The sequence below is a fragment of the Brassica oleracea genome, chromosome C1 (genome assembly GCF_000695525.1).
Source record: "Brassica oleracea var. oleracea cultivar TO1000 chromosome C1, BOL, whole genome shotgun sequence".
Taxonomy (NCBI): domain Eukaryota; kingdom Viridiplantae; phylum Streptophyta; class Magnoliopsida; order Brassicales; family Brassicaceae; genus Brassica; species Brassica oleracea.
Window position 1 is genome coordinate 39011544 of NC_027748.1, and position 20143 is coordinate 39031686.

General features: G+C 37.8%; 5 protein-coding genes across 6 annotated transcripts; 3 read left to right on the plus strand and 2 right to left on the minus strand.

Annotated features, from left to right (window-relative positions):
* The first annotated feature begins 718 nt into the window (after positions 1-718).
* On the plus strand, positions 719-1513 carry LOC106298774 (PRA1 family protein F3-like). The gene has a single exon (XM_013734917.1). It carries the CDS (start codon positions 762-764, stop codon positions 1395-1397), a length of 636 nt encoding a protein of 211 aa, XP_013590371.1. The 5' UTR covers positions 719-761; the 3' UTR covers positions 1398-1513.
* A 1657-nt stretch (positions 1514-3170) lies between these two features.
* Positions 3171-4190, minus strand: LOC106339800 (inactive protein kinase SELMODRAFT_444075-like). The gene is made up of 4 exons (XM_013778676.1): positions 4099-4190; positions 3868-4015; positions 3651-3800; positions 3171-3569 (listed from the first exon to the last, which is right to left on the minus strand). Exons 1-4 carry the CDS (start codon positions 4188-4190, stop codon positions 3333-3335), a joined length of 627 nt encoding a protein of 208 aa, XP_013634130.1. The 3' UTR covers positions 3171-3332.
* A 398-nt stretch (positions 4191-4588) lies between these two features.
* On the plus strand, positions 4589-5407 carry LOC106298724 (PRA1 family protein F3-like). Its single transcript, XM_013734871.1, has one exon. The coding sequence runs from the start codon at positions 4656-4658 to the stop codon at positions 5289-5291; it is 636 nt and encodes a 211-aa protein (XP_013590325.1). The 5' UTR covers positions 4589-4655; the 3' UTR covers positions 5292-5407.
* A 1656-nt stretch (positions 5408-7063) lies between these two features.
* LOC106317551 (inactive protein kinase SELMODRAFT_444075-like) lies at positions 7064-11426 on the minus strand. Of its 2 annotated transcripts, none has more exons than XM_013755358.1 (11): positions 11164-11426; positions 10482-10718; positions 9927-10380; positions 9688-9854; positions 9510-9604; positions 8385-9415; positions 8154-8314; positions 7992-8068; positions 7761-7908; positions 7544-7693; positions 7064-7462 (listed from the first exon to the last, which is right to left on the minus strand). In XM_013755358.1, exons 3-11 carry the CDS (start codon positions 10114-10116, stop codon positions 7226-7228), a joined length of 2256 nt encoding a protein of 751 aa, XP_013610812.1. In that variant the 5' UTR covers positions 10117-10380; positions 10482-10718; positions 11164-11426; the 3' UTR covers positions 7064-7225. The 2 variants fall into 2 exon arrangements, with proteins under 2 accessions (XP_013610812.1, XP_013610807.1); XM_013755353.1 differs by lacking the exon at positions 11164-11426 and adding an exon at positions 10809-10922.
* A 2177-nt stretch (positions 11427-13603) lies between these two features.
* LOC106324088 lies at positions 13604-17891 on the plus strand. The gene is made up of 5 exons (XM_013762110.1): positions 13604-16297; positions 16400-16931; positions 17005-17104; positions 17193-17582; positions 17662-17891. The coding sequence occupies exons 1-5, from the start codon at positions 14176-14178 to the stop codon at positions 17866-17868; spliced, it is 3351 nt and encodes a 1116-aa protein (XP_013617564.1). The 5' UTR covers positions 13604-14175; the 3' UTR covers positions 17869-17891.
* Positions 17892-20143: the final 2252 nt, after the last annotated feature.

Genomic DNA, 20143 nt, shown 5'->3' on the forward strand with positions numbered 1-20143 from the left:
TTACTAAATATAAGCTGGTGTTGCTCAAATTATGAAAACCTAACTTTATAATTTTCAGACATTGACATTAATTAATCAAATCATCACTCACGGAACACTGATGTAATAGTATTATCACATACGCTAATAAACCTAATTAATCTTGTTTTATTCCATAAACAAAGATACAGTTAGATTATAAAAACTACTATATGCAAATATTTCATCACTTAATTCAATGGAGCCCAGTTCAAACATTAGAAACAGTCTTCATTATTTTCCGTTGACTCGTCAATGGACCTCCACTCCGTATATTAATATATACCTGTTATAAGATAAGCATTGAAATGATCATCCACTTCTTTACCAAACTTAAACACTATGATCATCCACTCTTTTACCAACTCAAGCACTATGATCATCTACTCATCAAGCACTATGATCACCCACTCATTTACCAAATTAAGCACCATCTTTGTTATTTTATGTATTGTTGTTCACTATAAATACCATCACTCATCTCACTCTTTTGTACACCAAAAACAAGAACAAGAGTTTATAATCAAAGAATCATTACATCTTCTTCTTCCTCCTTATGATAAACTATCTCCCTTATATTAGTGTTATTTATTTCCTACGGGTATTAAATTCCACTCTTATTTAAATTTCTCGATACTATAAATTATAAGTTATTTCGTAACAATCCCCGGTTTATAAATTAAGAATAGTTTCTCATTATTTTCCGTTCTCTTCTTCTATTCAAATCTTCCGCACAATAATAAATGACAAACTATGGCGCGATTCAAACCTCGTCTCATACATCGCCGTCACCGGTGGTGGATGTCGAGTCTCTATCAAGCGACAACAACCAATGCACCGCGTGCGCCATGCCCCGTCGTCCTTGGGGAGTGATGTTCGACTTCCACTCCATGGGACTTCCTCACGGCGTCTCCGATGCTTCCTCCAGGTTCAAAACGAACTACAACTACTTCCGCACGAACTACGGGATCTTCTTTTCCATCAACATCTTGATAGCCATCTTCGGCATCAAGCATCCGTTCTCGCTCATCGCCTTCACCATGTTGGTTTCCATCTATATCTTACTTTATTACCTCCAGGAGGACGAAGAGCCGATCAAGCTGTTCTGTTGTCAGATCAGTGATCAGATGATTCGGATCGTCAAGACTTGCTTGTTTTTGTTAACCATGGCTCTTCTCGTCGTGACCAACGCAACGTACGTGATCTACGGTTGGCCGTTGGTGATCGTATATGTGCCGATCTTGATCCATACGGTGGTTAGGAAGACGGATGATCTATTCTTGGATGAAGAGGCGGCGACGAGGACTGAGACTTATTGGAGCTCACTCCGTTTCCATGTCATGTTCGCTCTCTTTAATTTGTACTTCAGCTTTGGTTAAGGGTTTAGGGACGTTACGAGTTTAGAGTTTGGTATGATTGATTGGCCGAACGTATAGACAGACTTATATACATTCAAACGTCTCCTGTTTTGTTTTTCATTTTTTTTCCGGCGAACTTTTGTCCCGCCGGACACCATGCAATCTCCGATCTTGTCCACCCATTTTAAGGGATATTAATTAATAGAGAAATTAAACTAAAAAAACAATTACGTGTCTTTGGTTGAATTGAAATTTGAAAGTATAGAAAAAGTCCCATTTTCACTTTGGTCGACTTGGTCATGCAATTTGTCGTTACATCTTAGTTTTATTATATTAATATGTCGTTACATCATCTACCGATGATCGTTCGTGGGTTGAATTTATTGTATTTTGATTGTTTCCAGGGTGTGACATCAACATATAGGAGTATCAAACTCTATAAAGAAATAAAGAAAGGCCATGTATATATATATATATAATGTACTTACTTTACTATGTCCTCGATATCGAGTAATAAAACCGTTTTGAGTCTTGCAGGGAGTGGGGCTTATGTTGTGATCGATAACATAAACAAGGAACCATCTAAATATTAGGACGACCAGAGTGATGAAGGTAAAATGTTCTGATTACCTTGTAACAATCTTTATCTCATAATTTCTGCTTGATCTTTTGATACATGTAGGGGAAAAGCGATCCTGATGAGGCGAAGGAACCTGGAAGTTGTAGCTATTCTCCAAAGGATAACGCTGATGCCAAAAGGTTGGAATAATACATTTAGAAGCTTGATTTTTTGTAGTCCTCTATGAAAAACAGATAGGCAGACAATCTAGTATATTGATTTCCCTTGCTAACTTATACAACAAAGCGGACTCTGATCCAGATGTAAAAGCACCATCAGCTAGTGTAAGCACAAATCAAATCAAATATTTAAACCACTTGCTAGGGTAAGTAATAGTATGCAACAGCTTTTTGTTGCATTTGTATATTTCTTAACATTTCATCATCGTTTTTGCCTTACAGAGTTCATAAGAACAAAATTACATAGATATATACTTACTCTCACTGGTTACAGGAAATCTAACAAGCTACAGATGTCATGAATGGCCTTCAAGGCAACCTCTTATCGTCTTCTGGCCTGAGGCGGCATGCCTATAGAGTAGAGTATTTTTCTTCTCTTACATTTTCCAATTACAATGATATATCACATTTGTTAGAATATTACACTCAAATGGCTATCAGAGCTAACCCAATCTCACGCTCTAGCTGGTTCTTGGTTCTTCCAGATATGCGAGATCCAAGATGAGGAAAACAGTAGAAGATTCTATTAACCACTAAAATCTTCAATTCTCTTATGAGAACAGTGTTGAGACTCTAGAGTTGTATTTTCTTATTTAAATCTCCACTTACTAGTCATGCTGACATATATATTAGTATATTTATATATTTACTATTAACATCTCTAAAATATTGTTAGATTTTGGACAGAATCAAAAAGTTCTTTGTCTTCTAGATCTTGTCATGGTCCACTTTAATCACTGCTACATCAGGACCCAATGCATAACTGTATTGACAGGCAAGTCAGATTCATCATATAGCTGACTTCTCTCTCATGCATCATTATTACATTTCCAAAGACTTACCAATGTGTGTGAGTTAGGAAAAGCCCCCCCCCCCCTGTTTTCCTACTCTGTGTCCACACTTCAGAACAATTCTTTCAGAACCAATAATTCAATTTCAAAAGAAGAAAAAGGTATCTTGTTGTGTTGTTCTTTTTTTACTAATTTCTTTTGCCAAAAAAAAAATTCAAACTCCTTGATAAGACATATAGCAACTTTTCTTTTGCATCTTGCTCACTATACAAACAAAAAGGGTCAGAAAAGCTTTCTTGCCAGCTTTGGAACACATTACTAAACTTTTCTTAAGACACAGTTATGTGATTTTACTCAGATAGCTCTCTTATTGCTTGTTGTGGTTTAGTTCCAACCTCTGACCTCTTTCCCTCTCACGTAAAGCTAGTCTTGGCGTTTCAACAGACATCCTTTCACTGAACCTACCCGACCCATACCCATCTTTCGTTAGCTGGCCGCTGTAATGTTCCGCCCAGAACCTCCCACTTCTGTTGCCTGCGTCTGAGCCTGGAGTTGAACCGTAGTTCCCATCCACTATCATATCTCCTTCCAGTATACGCAACACCTTCATCATTGACCAGACAGTTTTTAGTATCATTAGAAAGTTTGAATCATTCTGAACTGAAGAGTGGTTAGTTTTGATTACCTGAGACATGCGTGGCCTCAAATGCGGGTCTCTACGTATACACAAAGAAGCTGCATGAAGCATACAAATAACCTCACTTTCTACAAAACGGTCCCCAAGCCTCGGATCGATTAGTTCATCCACCGCATAGTCTTCAAGTAGCGGACGCGCCTGAGATCAAAACAACGAGCATCAGTACTATTGCTTTGGTGATAACTAAGATATGTGAACTCATTACCCATTCAGTGAGGCATTGCTGGCCTTTAGGCCTGGTGATATCAATGGCTTTGCGTCCAGTGACTAGCTCAGCTAGAACAACCCCAAACGAGTAGACATCCGCTTTCTCTGTGATCTGTCCGCTTTCAGCATACTCTGGAGCTAAATAGCTGCACACCCACCAAAATAACATTCCTTTAGCAAATTTTCAAGTTTCAGTGAAGACAATGATAAGCTTTAGTTGTTGTCTCACCCGAATGTTCCAATCACTCGTGTCTCTACACCAAGTTCCCCATCAGGCTGCCATCTCGCTAGACCAAAGTCTCCAACCTGATAGAATAACATATGAGAGAGTGTTATAAGATAAGCATTGAAATGATCATCCACTTCTTTACCAAATTCAAACACTATGATCATCCACTCTTTTACCAACTCAAGCACTATGATCATCTACTCATCAAGCACTATGATCACCCACTCATTTACCAAATTAAGCACCATCTTTGTTATTTTATGTATTGTTGTTCACTATAAATACCATCACTCATCTCACTCTTTTGTACACCAAAAACAAGAACAATAGTTTATAATCAAAGAATCATTACATCTTCTTCTTCCTCCTTATAATAAACTATCTCCCTTATATTAGTGTTATTTATTTCCTACGGGTATTAAATTCCACTCTTATTTAAATTTCTCGATACTATAAATTATAAGTTATTTCGTAACAATACCCGGTTTATAAATTAAGAATAGTTTCTCATTATTTTCCGTTCTCTTCTTCTATTCAAATCTTCCGCACAATAATAAATGACAAACTATGGCGCGATTCAAACCTCGTCTCATACATCGCCGTCACCGGTGGTGGATGTCGAGTCTCTATCAAGCGACAACAACCAATGCACCGCGTGCGCCATGCCCCGTCGTCCTTGGGGAGTGATGTTCGACTTCCACTCCATGGGACTTCCTCACGGCGTCTCCGATGCTTCCTCCAGGTTCAAAACGAACTACAACTACTTCCGCACGAACTACGGGATCTTCTTTTCCATCAACATCTTGATAGCCATCTTCGGCATCAAGCATCCGTTCTCGCTCATCGCCTTCACCATGTTGGTTTCCATCTATATCTTACTTTATTACCTCCAGGAGGACGAAGAGCCGATCAAGCTGTTCTGTTGTCAGATCAGTGATCAGATGATTCGGATCGTCAAGACTTGCTTGTTTTTGTTAACCATGGCTCTTCTCGTCGTGACCAACGCAACGTACGTGATCTACGGTTGGCCGTTGGTGATCGTATATGTGCCGATCTTGATCCATACGGTGGTTAGGAAGACGGATGATCTATTCTTGGATGAAGAGGCGGCGACGAGGACTGAGACTTATTGGAGCTCACTCCGTTTCCATGTCATGTTCGCTCTCTTTAATTTGTACTTCAGCTTTGGTTAAGGGTTTAGGGACGTTACGAGTTTAGAGTTTGGTATGATTGATTGGCCGAACGTATAGACAGACTTATATACATTCAAACGTCTCCTGTTTTGTTTTTCATTTTTTTTCCGGCGAACTTTTGTCCCGCCGGACACCATGCAATCTCCGATCTTGTCCACCCATTTTAAGGGATATTAATTAATAGAGAAATTAAACTAAAAAAACAATTACGTGTCTTTGGTTGAATTGAAATTTGAAAGTATAGAAAAAGTCCCATTTTCACTTTGGTCGACTTGGTCATGCAATTTGTCGTTACATCTTAGTTTTATTATATTAATATGTCGTTACATCATCTACCGATGATCGTTCGTGGGTTGAATTTATTGTATTTTGATTGTTTCCAGGGTGTGACATCAACATATAGGAGTATCAAACTCTATAAAGAAATAAAGAAAGGCCATGTATATATATATATATAATGTACTTACTTTACTATGTCCTCGATATCGAGTAATAAAACCGTTTTGAGTCTTGCAGGGAGTGGGGCTTATGTTGTGATCGATAACATAAACAAGGAACCATCTAAATATTAGGACGACCAGAGTGATGAAGGTAAAATGTTCTGATTACCTTGTAACAATCTTTATCTCATAATTTCTGCTTGATCTTTTGATACATGTAGGGGAAAAGCGATCCTGATGAGGCGAAGGAACCTGGAAGTTGTAGCTATTCTCCAAAGGATAACGCTGATGCCAAAAGGTTGGAATAATACATTTAGAAGCTTGATTTTTTGTAGTCCTCTATGAAAAACAGATAGGCAGACAATCTAGTATATTGATTTCCCTTGCTAACTTATACAACAAAGCGGACTCTGATCCAGATGTAAAAGCACCATCAGCTAGTGTAAGCACAAATCAAATCAAATATTTAAACCACTTGCTAGGGTAAGTAATAGTATGCAACAGCTTTTTGTTGCATTTGTATATTTCTTAACATTTCATCATCGTTTTTGCCTTACAGAGTTCATAAGAACAAAATTACATAGATATATACTTACTCTCACTGGTTACAGGAAATCTAACAAGCTACAGATGTCATGAATGGCCTTCAAGGCAACCTCTTATCGTCTTCTGGCCTGAGGCGGCATGCCTATAGAGTAGAGTATTTTTCTTCTCTTACATTTTCCAATTACAATGATATATCACATTTGTTAGAATATTACACTCAAATGGCTATCAGAGCTAACCCAATCTCACGCTCTAGCTGGTTCTTGGTTCTTCCAGATATGCGAGATCCAAGATGAGGAAAACAGTAGAAGATTCTATTAACCACTAAAATCTTCAATTCTCTTATGAGAACAGTGTTGAGACTCTAGAGTTGTATTTTCTTATTTAAATCTCCACTTACTAGTCATGCTGACATATATATTAGTATATTTATATATTTACTATTAACATCTCTAAAATATTGTTAGATTTTGGACAGAATCAAAAAGTTCTTTGTCTTCTAGATCTTGTCATGGTCCACTTTAATCACTGCTACATCAGGACCCAATGCATAACTGTATTGACAGGCAAGTCAGATTCATCATATAGCTGACTTCTCTCTCATGCATCATTATTACATTTCCAAAGACTTACCAATGTGTGTGAGTTAGGAAAAGCCCCCCCCCCCTGTTTTCCTACTCTGTGTCCACACTTCAGAACAATTCTTTCAGAACCAATAATTCAATTTCAAAAGAAGAAAAAGGTATCTTGTTGTGTTGTTCTTTTTTTACTAATTTCTTTTGCCAAAAAAAAAATTCAAACTCCTTGATAAGACATATAGCAACTTTTCTTTTGCATCTTGCTCACTATACAAACAAAAAGGGTCAGAAAAGCTTTCTTGCCAGCTTTGGAACACATTACTAAACTTTTCTTAAGACACAGTTATGTGATTTTACTCAGATAGCTCTCTTATTGCTTGTTGTGGTTTAGTTCCAACCTCTGACCTCTTTCCCTCTCACGTAAAGCTAGTCTTGGCGTTTCAACAGACATCCTTTCACTGAACCTACCCGACCCATACCCATCTTTCGTTAGCTGGCCGCTGTAATGTTCCGCCCAGAACCTCCCACTTCTGTTGCCTGCGTCTGAGCCTGGAGTTGAACCGTAGTTCCCATCCACTATCATATCTCCTTCCAGTATACGCAACACCTTCATCATTGACCAGACAGTTTTTAGTATCATTAGAAAGTTTGAATCATTCTGAACTGAAGAGTGGTTAGTTTTGATTACCTGAGACATGCGTGGCCTCAAATGCGGGTCTCTACGTATACACAAAGAAGCTGCATGAAGCATACAAATAACCTCACTTTCTACAAAACGGTCCCCAAGCCTCGGATCGATTAGTTCATCCACCGCATAGTCTTCAAGTAGCGGACGCGCCTGAGATCAAAACAACGAGCATCAGTACTATTGCTTTGGTGATAACTAAGATATGTGAACTCATTACCCATTCAGTGAGGCATTGCTGGCCTTTAGGCCTGGTGATATCAATGGCTTTGCGTCCAGTGACTAGCTCAGCTAGAACAACCCCAAACGAGTAGACATCCGCTTTCTCTGTGATCTGTCCGCTTTCAGCATACTCTGGAGCTAAATAGCTGCACACCCACCAAAATAACATTCCTTTAGCAAATTTTCAAGTTTCAGTGAAGACAATGATAAGCTTTAGTTGTTGTCTCACCCGAATGTTCCAATCACTCGTGTCTCTACACCAAGTTCCCCATCAGGCTGCCATCTCGCTAGACCAAAGTCTCCAACCTGATAGAATAACATATGAGACAACATGTGTTGTTACACTGAATAAGCAAAGGCCATTTATATATATATATATATATATATATACCAGTGGCTCATTATCATGAGTGATGAGGATGTTGTTAGGACGCATGTCTCTATGGACAATACAACCAACTCTGCACTCTTCGTGAAGATACCGTAACCCTCTCGCAGCTCCAACTGCGATCTTTTGCCGTGCTGGCCATTCCAGTGTCTCCCTTTGGCGACCTGTATAAGAGCTTTTGATACTGAGCAAACATTACAAAAAGCTCAAATAAATCTTAGGCATCATCATTACCGTATAGATGTGAGTCAAGTGAACCATTGCATATATACTCATAAACCAAGAGCCGTCTGCTGTCTTCAATGCAGAAACCAATCAACATAACAACGTTCCTATGCTGAGCACAGCTGAGAACTTCCACTTCAGAGCAAAACTCTACATCTCCCTGAGAACTCGCCAGTTTATGTTGCTTTACCGCAACCACCTGACCTTCCGGTAGTACACCACGGTGAACAGATCCATACCCACCTTCAGCCAAGAAGTTAGCCTGCGAGAACCCACCCGTTGCAATCTCTAGCTCAGCGTATGAAAACACCCTTGGCGGTTTCCCAAACACCGGCGCCTTGTGCTGGCAGATAGAACAGAGAGGAGGCGGGCCAGGAGGAGCGTTTCGTGAGAGTGATATCGCGTCTCTTACGCTTCCACTGAACTCAAGCTCCATCCTCCGGCTAGAGGACAGCCCAGCTTCTACGTCTAGTTTAGTGAACTTCTCAAGCAAAGCCTTTGTGGTGGTTATCTGAGCCCTGTCGTCATTTTTCCATAGGCTTTCCTCAGCGTCTAGGGATGAATGGCGATGTGCGCCGATGTACTCTGATATCCACGGCTGGAATCTCTTACTCGTTGACGGTAGTGACTGGCTTTCACTTTCTGTTTCTGAGCCGGAGTCGTCGTTCTCCTTGATGACCAGTGCTCCATCTTTCTTCATGTATCCACTCATTCCCAAAGTGAAAAACGGTGAGGTTCCCGGGTCAGAGCTGGACACTGATGAAGTCCCGGGTTCTGTGCTTGTGAATGGTGTCCCCAGCTCAGGGCTGCTGGTTGGAGTTACAGGTAGTCCTCTGTCGGAATCTGACGATCCTTTTGTGTTGTTTTTGTGTTTTTCAGATGCTGCTTCAGGTTTTATTGGTAGAGGAGACTCTTTCTCAGCACCCTTCTTAGGCGATCCAACCAAGTTTAAGCGCAGGACTTTTGCCTGAGAACGCTTCATCACCACAATGTTGCATTGCATTTCATCCATACACCGTTTCTCTTCGTTCTTGAGGTGTCTGCACACCAAATCACACCGCAACATGGTGTGAGGTAATGAAACTATATATGTAACTGTTCAAGCCATCATATATAATGAAAGTAGATTATTACTTGTCTAGTACTACCCAGCTTGCTTGGGCTTTCTTGGCCTCAGCAGCAACTGCTCCGCAGGGAGAGCCAGAAACAATCTTAATCTTGACATTTATCTAAAGTAATCACAAAACAATAACAACAAAATATGAGAAAGATGTGATGCTACTACAAGATCATTATAGCCTAGAGAACAAACCTTATTGGGATCATAGACATCATGAAGCTGGAGAATCATTTGGGAACAAGTGTCAGTGAGATCACTCTTGATCTCCGGAAGTGCTTCAGAATGTGGTTTCCTATGACCACTTGCACAATCCCCAGCAAACATAGGGAAGCTCTTAGTGAAACCCCACAGTTTCCTTCCTGCACATTCATCGTAAAAGTAAATGAGATAAGAATAAACGGAGGGACAAGGAGAGTGGGCAAGAAAAGTACCGGAGTTTTGAGAAGGGACAACAACAATGAGCGTGATGCAATCCCCAGGCTGAGCAACATGAGTCAAAGCCCAAATCAAAGCCGTCTTTGGAATCTCTCTAGAGGCTTTGACAGCAACAATAACCTTTTCAGCACCATCAGATACCACTACAGGCTTCTCCTGCTTCCCTCGCTTCTGTAGACGACTCATTTAGCAAGAGAAGAAAAGTTTCTTGAACCTCTCTTTATAAACACAATCCTCAGAGGAACTTGTACTTTTTTTGTTGGAGAGATAACAAAGAAGCGAGGACTTTTTTAGGTTTGCATGATTTAGCTGCTTTGCCCCCACCACCAAGGTGGAGATCAAGACAAGAAGCAAAGAGACTCTCTCCCCCCTTGATTATTAATTGCAGATGAGTACAAAACTCACAGACTTGTCTCTGCGTTTCTTCCTCTTCTCCTCCTTCCAATGAAACTTGAAAAGAACAACACAGTACACAAAGAAGATTCAAGAATCTCCCAAGAAAACTAAAAAAAAGTGGCTAATAATAAAGCAAAAAGCAACCAAATAGATACCTCTCCACTCAGAATCCAATCCAATCACACTACCAAGGACCCTTTTGCTTCCTCCTTTTTTTTTATGAATCTTAATTCTCTTTTTTTTTTTGTCAAATCAGTGAGTCAAAGCTTCTGGAGTTTTTTGGATCTGACAACCAACAAACTAAGGAACAAAAAGAGGTGAAATCCTCTTCAGCAGACAAGACACACGAGAAGATTCCTCGCTCAAAAGCTGTCCTAATTTCAAAATCCCACCTGCAAATACACAAAAAGAGTAAAACGATAGAGATTGTGATTGATGAATCAAAGAGGAGAAGACTCTGAATAAAATAAAGAGATTAAAACCTCAATCTGCTTCAACAATAACGTTTGACCGAAGATTTAGAAAACGAATTTCGTGAGAATGAAAAATGAAAACCACAAACCATTGCGATTAATAAATAGATACATTACATATACGTATATATATATAGTTATTTAATTAATTATCGCAAACTGCCAGAGGGAAGAAGGAGATTAATAATTAATAATTACGAGAGACAGAAAAATTGACAAGCGAAAGCTATTTCATGAATTTCACTGCCATGAAAACGAATCAACCAAAGAAGGGTAAAAGGGAGAGAGAGAGAGAGAGAGAGAGAGAGAGAGTGAGACCAGACGAAAAGAAGAAGACAACATTTTAAGGAGAAAATGATATTACCAGAAGAAGCATTGGTTTCGCCAATTGATTTCCTCTGTCTTCACTCTTCAAGCTTCCTTCTTCTTCTTCTTTCTCCTTTCACAATCAAATCACGGCTTTCACAGAAACACACAATACTAGAGAGAATGCAGATAAAAATCCAATTGCTTTTGCTTGCTGGAGATACAAACAAGAAATAATTTTATTTTTTTTGTTAAGACAGCTATTTATTTGGGGTTTTCCTTGTCTAGGCTAAAGCTAGTCTCTCTAGGCTTTACTTATGTTTTGCTACGTGACTCTCTCTCTCTAGTAACAACAAAGTTACTATCTTTCTAGTCCTTCTAATTATGAACATCTCTCTCTCTCTCTCTCTCTCTGCTTATTTACTTATATTGTCTCTTTTCCAATGCTTGCTCCCCTTTTTTCATGATTTCACCCAAAAAAAGAAGAATATGTTTGTCTTTTAAAGTTAGATAATCTACTCCCTCTGTTTTTAATTATAAGTAGTTTTACCTAAAAGCACAAATATTTAGAAAGTGGTTATTTAAAAAAATATATCATTTAATCAATTAATTCAACCAATTATAAAAATCTAGACATTATTTTATTGGTCACACAATATCCAATAAATGAAAAAAGTGCATTGAAATATGTAAACTACTTATATTGTGAAACAAACTCTTTTTACTAAAACTACCTACATTTAAAAACAGAGGGAGTATTATAATAATCTGATCAAATTTGATCTTTGAATGATTTCAGCTAAAAGTTTTAAGAAACCCAAACATTGGTTATTGATATCCAATTTTACTAGTTCATGTGTATGCATTGAGAGAATGGATTTCTAGCATTAACAATAAATAAATACTAATCTCAAACTAAAACAATCATAAAATGTAGAATTTGAAACTTCCTCGATAATATGATTTTCAACTTTATTAATTCAACTGGTTAGATGATTCTTCTTCTAATTCAATTTGGTTAGAGATATTATTTAAGTCTTTCAAAATGTCATAAGAGACCGTTGTATTTGGTCTGTTACAGAATTGGTCCCAATTAGTTTAACGTTTTGGGAAGTCTTTAGATCTTTATTGGTCCCAATTTGAATGAAAGGCTTACAATCTCAAAAGTTAAAAAAAAAAAAAAAAACTCAAATTCTGTAAATGAAAATAAATAAAGCTTCTTTTTATGTGGGGTTTAGTCATAAACTAATCCCCAACAGAAATATTTCCAAAACATGTTTTACTTATAGAGATTTATCTAGTTATATATAAAAACAAAAAAAAAAAGCCAAAAGTTGAAAACATCACTAGAAAGGGTCCATTAAAAAAACAGTTTCGCTACCATTTATATACTCAAGATATTGATACGAAAATCTGTTACTGGTAACATGAATTTGAGATTGCTTAATTCGAAAATTGCTTGAACTTGAAGATACTTATTTTGGTTCTGTATCCCTTTTCTCCTTTATCAGAAGAAGTTAGTATATACTACATAATATACATATAACAACTCTTTAGTTTGAATTTAAATTTTTGTAGCCTTGTGAGTTGTGACCATATCTTTAGATCTCCTTAATACCCTCACGATGACAAACAAAACCTCGGAAAACGAATGGAACGTCGTTAAGAACGTAGACAGCCGACACTCTAATTAAAATTTCGAAAGTTTCATTAGAAAATATATAATTAATTACGTTAATCATAAGATACAATAGTACATCATTATAAACAAACCGTTCGAAACTAAACGAAGCAAAAAATTTTATTTGAGAAAAAGTACTAAACAAGTTCCTTAAAAAAAGGAGAACCGTGATTGACTTTGCATGAATTCAAAATAAAGGAGGAATTAATCGGATCGGGTTAACTAGACAATAATCAAGTTAATTAACACTTTATACTATTGTGTAAGCCACAAAATAAAGAGGAAGTGGACCAAATGGTCAAGCTTATGTGTAAGTATAGAACAGAGCACAATCACAGGTAGTTGAGGGCTCGGGTGTCATGTAGTAAACCATCGTGGGTCCGTCCAAGCCACACCATCCCTCTAATCATTATCTCTCTAATTTCATTATTCTTCTTCTTACAAAATTTTCAAATAGATTAAAAAAATCTTCAGATCATGTGGTCCTCTACTATAACATAAAACTTCCACTACGCATGATCCCACGATATCTCTAGAAGTGAATTATAATTCATCAGTCTAATGATTTGTGGTGGAAACATGTTATATACCTTTTTGGACTCCAAATGCTCTTGAGAAGATATTTCAGTGTTCGGTTTCTTGTTTGAATCTGATTAATCTTTTATTAGCTGAGAGGATTAGTGTTGTATCGCTCATGCTTTTTATGTATGTCCTTTGACGTTAGCTCTATCACCGTCACGGGACATCATCAACGGCTGCCAATGCCGTCATTGCTTCAATCAGTGTCCTCCTGTCACACTGCCACCCACATATTAACACTACAAGAAAACACGGACAATACTGACGGAAAAACCGACCGAAAAAAATCTGTCAGGATTTTCCAACGGAATTCCGACGAAAACTTGTCGGAAATATATTTCGGTAAATTCGTCGGAACTGCGTCGGAAAATCCTGACAGAATACATTCGTCGGTATTTCGTCATACGATCCCGACAGAAAACCGACAAAAAACTGACAAATATATGACCGTTGCAAAAAATTGACACTTACCGACGAAATACCGACGGCATACCGACCATGAAAGAATTCGGTCATAATTCCGTCGGTTTTTCCGACGGAATACCGACGGATTGAACAGCCGTTATACTTCCCGACTGAAAACCGACGAATTTGCAGCCGTTGCACTTCCCGACGAAATACCGACGGATTATGTAGCCGTTAGTATCCGTTTAAATTACCGACGGAACGCCGACGGGTTTAGGACGTTAATTTAGCCGTTATGATTCCCGACGGAATACCGACGAATATTTTCCGTCGGAAAGATTTCCAATTCATTATAAATACGACCTCTCCTTCATTCATTGAAATCACAACAAAACAATATAAATTATGGGTACTCCTTATAATTTCCGTTCTTGGTTAGATCAACCTCATATGGATCCAAATACAAATTTACTTACGGAGGAATACGCACGTGGTATTCAAGAATTCATGGGGGTGGTTCAAAGTCAACCGGAAGCAAGAACAAGTAAGTATTTATTATGTCCATGTTCTACTTGTAAGAATAATATCCGTGTCAAAAAAATGGAAGTATGGAGTCATTTATATTTGAAAGGATTTACACGTGGTTATAAGATTTGGTATCTTCATGGAGAAAGATTTGAGTATGGTAGTAGTAGCGAACCTCAAACTGCCGATAGGTTAGATGAACCTACCACGGATGTAGATTTTGGGATAGGGACTGTTCAGATGGTATATGATGCATATGGAGAAAATTTACCGTCGGGTGAAGAGGAAGGAGATAGACAAGAACAACCCAATGTAGAAAATTTCCCATGTGAAGAGGAAGGAGAACGAGAACAACCCAATCTAGAAGCCAGAAGATTTTTTGAAATGTTAGATGCAGCTAAGCAGCCATTGTATCAAGGATGTAAAGATGGGCATTCACCTTTATCATCCGCAAGTCGATTGATGGCGCTAAAGACTGACTATAATTTGGCTGAAGAATGTGTGGATGCGATTGCAGATTTTGTTAAAGATGTTCTTCCTGAAGATAATCTTGCACCTGGCTCATATTATGAGGTACAAAAATTGGTCGCTGGTCTTGGCTTACCATATCAGGTGATAGATGTATGCATCGATAACTGCATGATTTACTGGAGAGCAGATGAGAACAGGGAGAGATGTAAATTCTGTCGGAAACCTCGTTATCAGGATACGACTGGAAGAGTTCCGGTGCCATACAAACGAATGTGGTATTTGCCGTTGACTGAAAGATTAAAGAGGTTATATCAGTCTGAACGAACAGCAGAACCAATGAGATGGCATGCTGAGCACTTAACAAATGGTGAGATAACACATCCTTCCGATGCAGAGGCGTGGAAGCATTTTCAATCAACATATCCAGAATTTGCATCTGAGGTAAGAAATGTGTATCTTGCATTATGCACAGATGGTTTCAGTCCATTTGGAAAGCATGGAAGACAATATTCATTGTGGCCGGTAATCTTGACACCTTACAACTTACCACCACATTTGTGTATGCGACGGGAGTTTTTGTTCCTCTCAATTCTCGTTCCCGGGCCAGATCATCCTAAGAGATCACTGGATGTGTTTCTTCAGCCATTGATATATGAGCTGCAATTATTATGGGAGCACGGTGTTCATACATACGATGTTTCGCGGAAAGAGAATTTTCAGATGCGAGCAGTACTTATGTGGACAATAAGTGATTTTCCAGCATATGGTATGTTATCTGGATGGACCACGCATGGGAGGCTATCATGTCCTTATTGCCAAGACAACACAGATGCTTTCCAACTAAAAAATGGTCGGAAAACGTGTTGGTTTGACTGTCACAGGAGATTTCTACCACACGATCATCCATATCGTAAGAGTAAGACATTGTTTACAAAGAACAAGAGGGTGTTTGACAGTCCACCTGAAGAAGTAAGTGGCAAAAAGTTGAAGGAACAATTAAGAGATTTTGGTGCAGATAGAACGCCAGACGTGGGTGGAAACGGACATGAACCGATTTATGGTGTAGGGGAAAATCATAATTGGCATAAGAAGAGTATCTTCTGGGATTTGCCCTATTGGGAGACTCATTTGTTGCGGCACTGTTTAGATGTCATGCATATTGAGAAGAACTTTTTCGACAATTTGATGAACACCATCCTTGATGTCCAAGGCAAGACGAAGGATAACTTGAAGTCAAGACTGGATTTGGTTGATATTTGTGCTCGTCCCGAACTTCATGTTGATGAGCACGGTAAAGGTCCTATTCCCATATATCGACTGGATGCAACTGCAAAAGAAGAGTTTTTTGATTGGATAACACACAGTGTTAAATTTCCAGACGGTTATGCATCAAGTTTGCGTAATTGTGTTGACAAAAGTGAAGGGAAGTTTACTGGCTTGAAGAGCCATGATTGTCATGTAATGATGCAGCGCCTCCTTCCTTTTGCGTTTTCCGCACTATTGCCACGAAATGTCCACGAAGCAACCGCAGGTACTTTAAAATTTAACATAGTTAAATTAATTGTCATATTATTTTTTAATGCTTATATATATATATATATGCTTATGGAATTTGTTTTCTTCGTGTATGTAGGGATAAGTGCTTTCTTCCGTGATTTATGCTCGAGATCACTCACATCAGATGGTATCCGCAATTTGGAAGTTAAAATACCGGTGATCCTATGCAACCTCGAGAAGATATTTCCTCCATCATTTTTTGATGTTATGGAGCATCTTGCTATTCATCTTGCGAGAGAAGCGGCACTCGGTGGTCCCGTGCAGTACAGGTGGATGTATTTGTACGAACGGTTTATGTTTCATCTGAAGAAGAAGGTCAAGAATTTAAGCAAGGTGGAGGGATCAATAGTGGCTCAGTGCATCAATGAGGAAACCTCAAACTTTGCTGAATACTACTTTCCATCAGAAGTTCGAACAAAAAGTCGAAGACCTGCACGGCATGATGATAGAGGTGAAAGGGCAACTTATTATGTTTATGTGCCAAACATGTTTACACAAATTGGACGACATAGTGGAAAGTCAACGGACCGGATACTTACAGTGGCTGAGCATGCTCATTTGCACACATATTTGCTTACAAACTGCGAAGACATTCTTGAATATGAGAGGTACATAGATTTAAAAATATGAATTATTTGCAATATTTTTGAAACATATCTAACATTTTTGTGTTTTTTACAGTATTTACTTGGCAGAGATGCGCTTAAAGTACCCGGATGCGACAGAAGAACAACTCGAACAACTCAAGCAAAACAACTTTGCAACATGGCTTTCTGATTATGTAAGTGTCTAATCAGTAATTAGTGGTAACTAACCGTTTTACTTATTATCTTTTAATGAACGAAAACATTTTTTTTTTGTTTTTATAGGTAAGCCATTGTTTAGCTATTGGGCACCCACCTAAAGATTGGTTACGTGAGATAGTTTGTGGTCCAAAGTTTGTTGCAAAGTCATATCCGAGATATTGCACACGAGGATATGCATTCAGAGTTCTTAAGGAAAATACTGTAAGGAGAACAATTGATTGTGGGGTTTCTTCGTCATCCGGAGACGATGTCTACTACGGTAACGTACGCGAGATTTTGGAAATTCAGTACCCGGGAATGATTGGCATGAGATGTATTGTCTTCAACTGTGAGTGGTACGACAACGTTGTTGGTCGCGGAGTAAGCACTGACGCATTCGGTGTTACATCTGTACATTCGCGACGACGACTGGATTTTTACGATCCATTCATTCTTGCTTCACAAGCTGACCAGGTATGTATGTTGAAATATATTTTCCATCGGAAGTAATCATATATAATTACTTCGACTTATATAATTTATAATTTTTCAGGTTTGCTATATTCGTTATCCGCGGATTAGGCAAAGGAACGATCCTTGGATCGTTGTCATGTCAATAAATCCCAGAAGCCGAGTACAAGGAGTATTTGATCCACTACAACAACAATTAACCGAAGAGGACGGCGAGATTGGAGAGTTTGACGAAGACAATTCAGATTCATCATGTTCATCATCAGATAATTCCTCAGATGGAGAGTAGATACTCTTTTATGAATGTATATGCAAATTACTTTTAAATTCGTCGGAATTTTCTGAAAAAACCGACGGATATGTTTCGTCGGAAAATTTAGAAAAAAACCGACGGAATATGTTCGTCGGTATTTACCGACGATATGTGTTCGTCGGTATTTTGCCGACGAATTGCCGACGAATATCAGTATACCGACGAGATGATACCGACGGACATATTTCGTCGGTATTCCATCGGTATGCTACTTTCCCGACGAGATTATGACGGATTTGTCCATCGGTATCAAGCAGTTTTCTTGTAGTGTAACTACTATATATTATAATATTTCTTTTTTTTTTATCAACAACTATTGTAGGTTATAGTATAATACTATTTCTCATGAATTAAGAATTCTTTTTTTTTTGTTCAACTAATTAAGAACTCTTAAGAAGCAAAAATATAGTTATATCTACAAAAACTCAACGTTTGGTGACCTCCTTTTTAGCTCGGGTAGGTGCCGGCATGATGTATGCAAAGACAATTAACTTCATTAATCTCATGCTAATTAGTCGCTGGTGATTACTCAAAAATACTATAGTAAAAGCATTTATGTTTTATAACTTCTCTACGTAGTTTGAGGTTGGCTATATTCAAGGACATTAAGAGAACCATCATGAACTCGCCTTCTTCTCAGCTTTTTTTTGAATGCCATAGCATAAAGTATCGGAAGTTTGATCTCTGGCGGTGATATTTTGTCTAGTGGCATAGCGATTATTTTTAATATGGTTAAATCTGAAATAGAGTACATCGTGCGGGGCACTTTTGATTAAGAAATTACATCACGTTTTCATAGGACATTGTATGGTCGTAATCGTTACTATATTATACGTATACTTATTTAATCGGTCCTACAACAATGTTTAGAGGCAATGACCCTATATGTAATCGCTTAGCTCGTAACATATGACATATGTTATACCTCGAATTGTATGTGTTTTCACTTTTCATAATGACACTGATACAATGAATTGTCTCTGCCGTCATTAAAACCGTGTTTTTTCTTCTTTTTCGAGTTACATGTTAATTTTACTGGTGGGTTATCCGAGGAAAAGGTTGAATTAAATACATTTATTATCATTTTGAGTAAAAACCAATAAATAAAAGTAGTGTAATTAGTACTCCTCGTTTTAGAAAAAAATTTATGTTCCAAATTATATGACATTTTCAGTTTTCTTTTGTAAAATTTATTAAAATTTAATGTTATATAACCAATGATAATATATTTTCTATTTTATTACTAGTTGATTTATGGTTAGTAAATAATTAAATATATTTTTGTTTAGAAAATATAAAAAATTAATGATTTATATTAAAAAACGGATGAAGTATCATCCGAAAGATTGAAACAACAATTTTATCATAGCACTAATCCCCAAGGAGAAGTGCAGTCCACAGATAGACCCTCTCTATGGGCCTGGGATACCCCAGGTTAATCAAAAAAAAAAAAAAACAATTTTATCATAGCAATATGGTTCAATCTGCGTCATTATACACACACAAATATTTTAACTGGCCAGGTGTATAGATCATGACGTAAAACTACTGTAGGAATAATGAACATGGGGGTCCACTACATGCCATTTTCGAGCTATTACTTGCCGCAACTACATTTTCTTACCCATGCAGCTCGAAAGTATACAATTATTAGCATGAAAAAGGTATCTTATTCAACAATCATTACAAGTATATATTCAACTTCAGCACGGTATATCATAATTACACTTTATACAGGTACCGGCATAGACACACCTGATCCAATCATCATATACGATCTATGCGTGTAGGCGCATGAACATACATGATTATATCAATCCTATGTTCTAATCACAGTCACGGAGCTAGTTTTAACCATTGTTTTATTACAGTTTTGTTACTTTCTGTATGGATAAGGTGTAAGATCTTTATATGTCTGATTGATCCCAGCATGTGGATCACAAAATAAATGACATGTGAGTAGAGAGATGTGGAAAGGCCATGTGAGATATATACAAATATGAATCGGGGAGAAATGTCAATTTTTCCATAATGTGATGAAATAGAGAGATAATGACACTGTCCCTACGTTACATTAAATTCTCACGTCCACTTTACCTTCAACATTACACCACTTTGTGTATGGGCTGCTTTGGTTTCAATAGTGACATGTAACATATCTTCCTCTATCTCAAAAAAAAAAAAAAAAAAAAAAAAAAAAAAAAAATAAATAAAGAGTATCTCAAAATTTAAACAAAATATGAAAATATGA

Coding starts and splice junctions, on each gene's coding strand:
- LOC106298774 (XM_013734917.1), top strand. CDS start 762: ATGACAAACTATGGCGCGATTCAAACCTCGTCTCATACATCGCCGTCA.
- LOC106339800 (XM_013778676.1), bottom strand. CDS start 4,190: ATGTTATTCTATCAGGTTGGAGACTTTGGTCTAGCGAGATGGCAGCCT. Junction 4,016..4,098: donor CGAGTGATTGGAACATTCGG/GTGAGACAACAA, acceptor GTGGGTGTGCAG/CTATTTAGCTCCAGAGTATG. Junction 3,801..3,867: donor AGCAATGCCTCACTGAATGG/GTAATGAGTTCA, acceptor TTTTGATCTCAG/GCGCGTCCGCTACTTGAAGA.
- LOC106298724 (XM_013734871.1), top strand. CDS start 4,656: ATGACAAACTATGGCGCGATTCAAACCTCGTCTCATACATCGCCGTCA.
- LOC106317551 (XM_013755358.1), bottom strand. CDS start 10,116: ATGAGTCGTCTACAGAAGCGAGGGAAGCAGGAGAAGCCTGTAGTGGTA. Junction 8,069..8,153: donor CTCATGATAATGAGCCACTG/GTATATATATAT, acceptor TTATTCTATCAG/GTTGGAGACTTTGGTCTAGC. Junction 7,463..7,543: donor TGAGGCCACGCATGTCTCAG/GTAATCAAAACT, acceptor TCAATGATGAAG/GTGTTGCGTATACTGGAAGG.
- LOC106324088 (XM_013762110.1), top strand. CDS start 14,176: ATGGGTACTCCTTATAATTTCCGTTCTTGGTTAGATCAACCTCATATG. Junction 16,932..17,004: donor GACATTCTTGAATATGAGAG/GTACATAGATTT, acceptor TGTTTTTTACAG/TATTTACTTGGCAGAGATGC. Junction 17,583..17,661: donor TTGCTTCACAAGCTGACCAG/GTATGTATGTTG, acceptor ATAATTTTTCAG/GTTTGCTATATTCGTTATCC.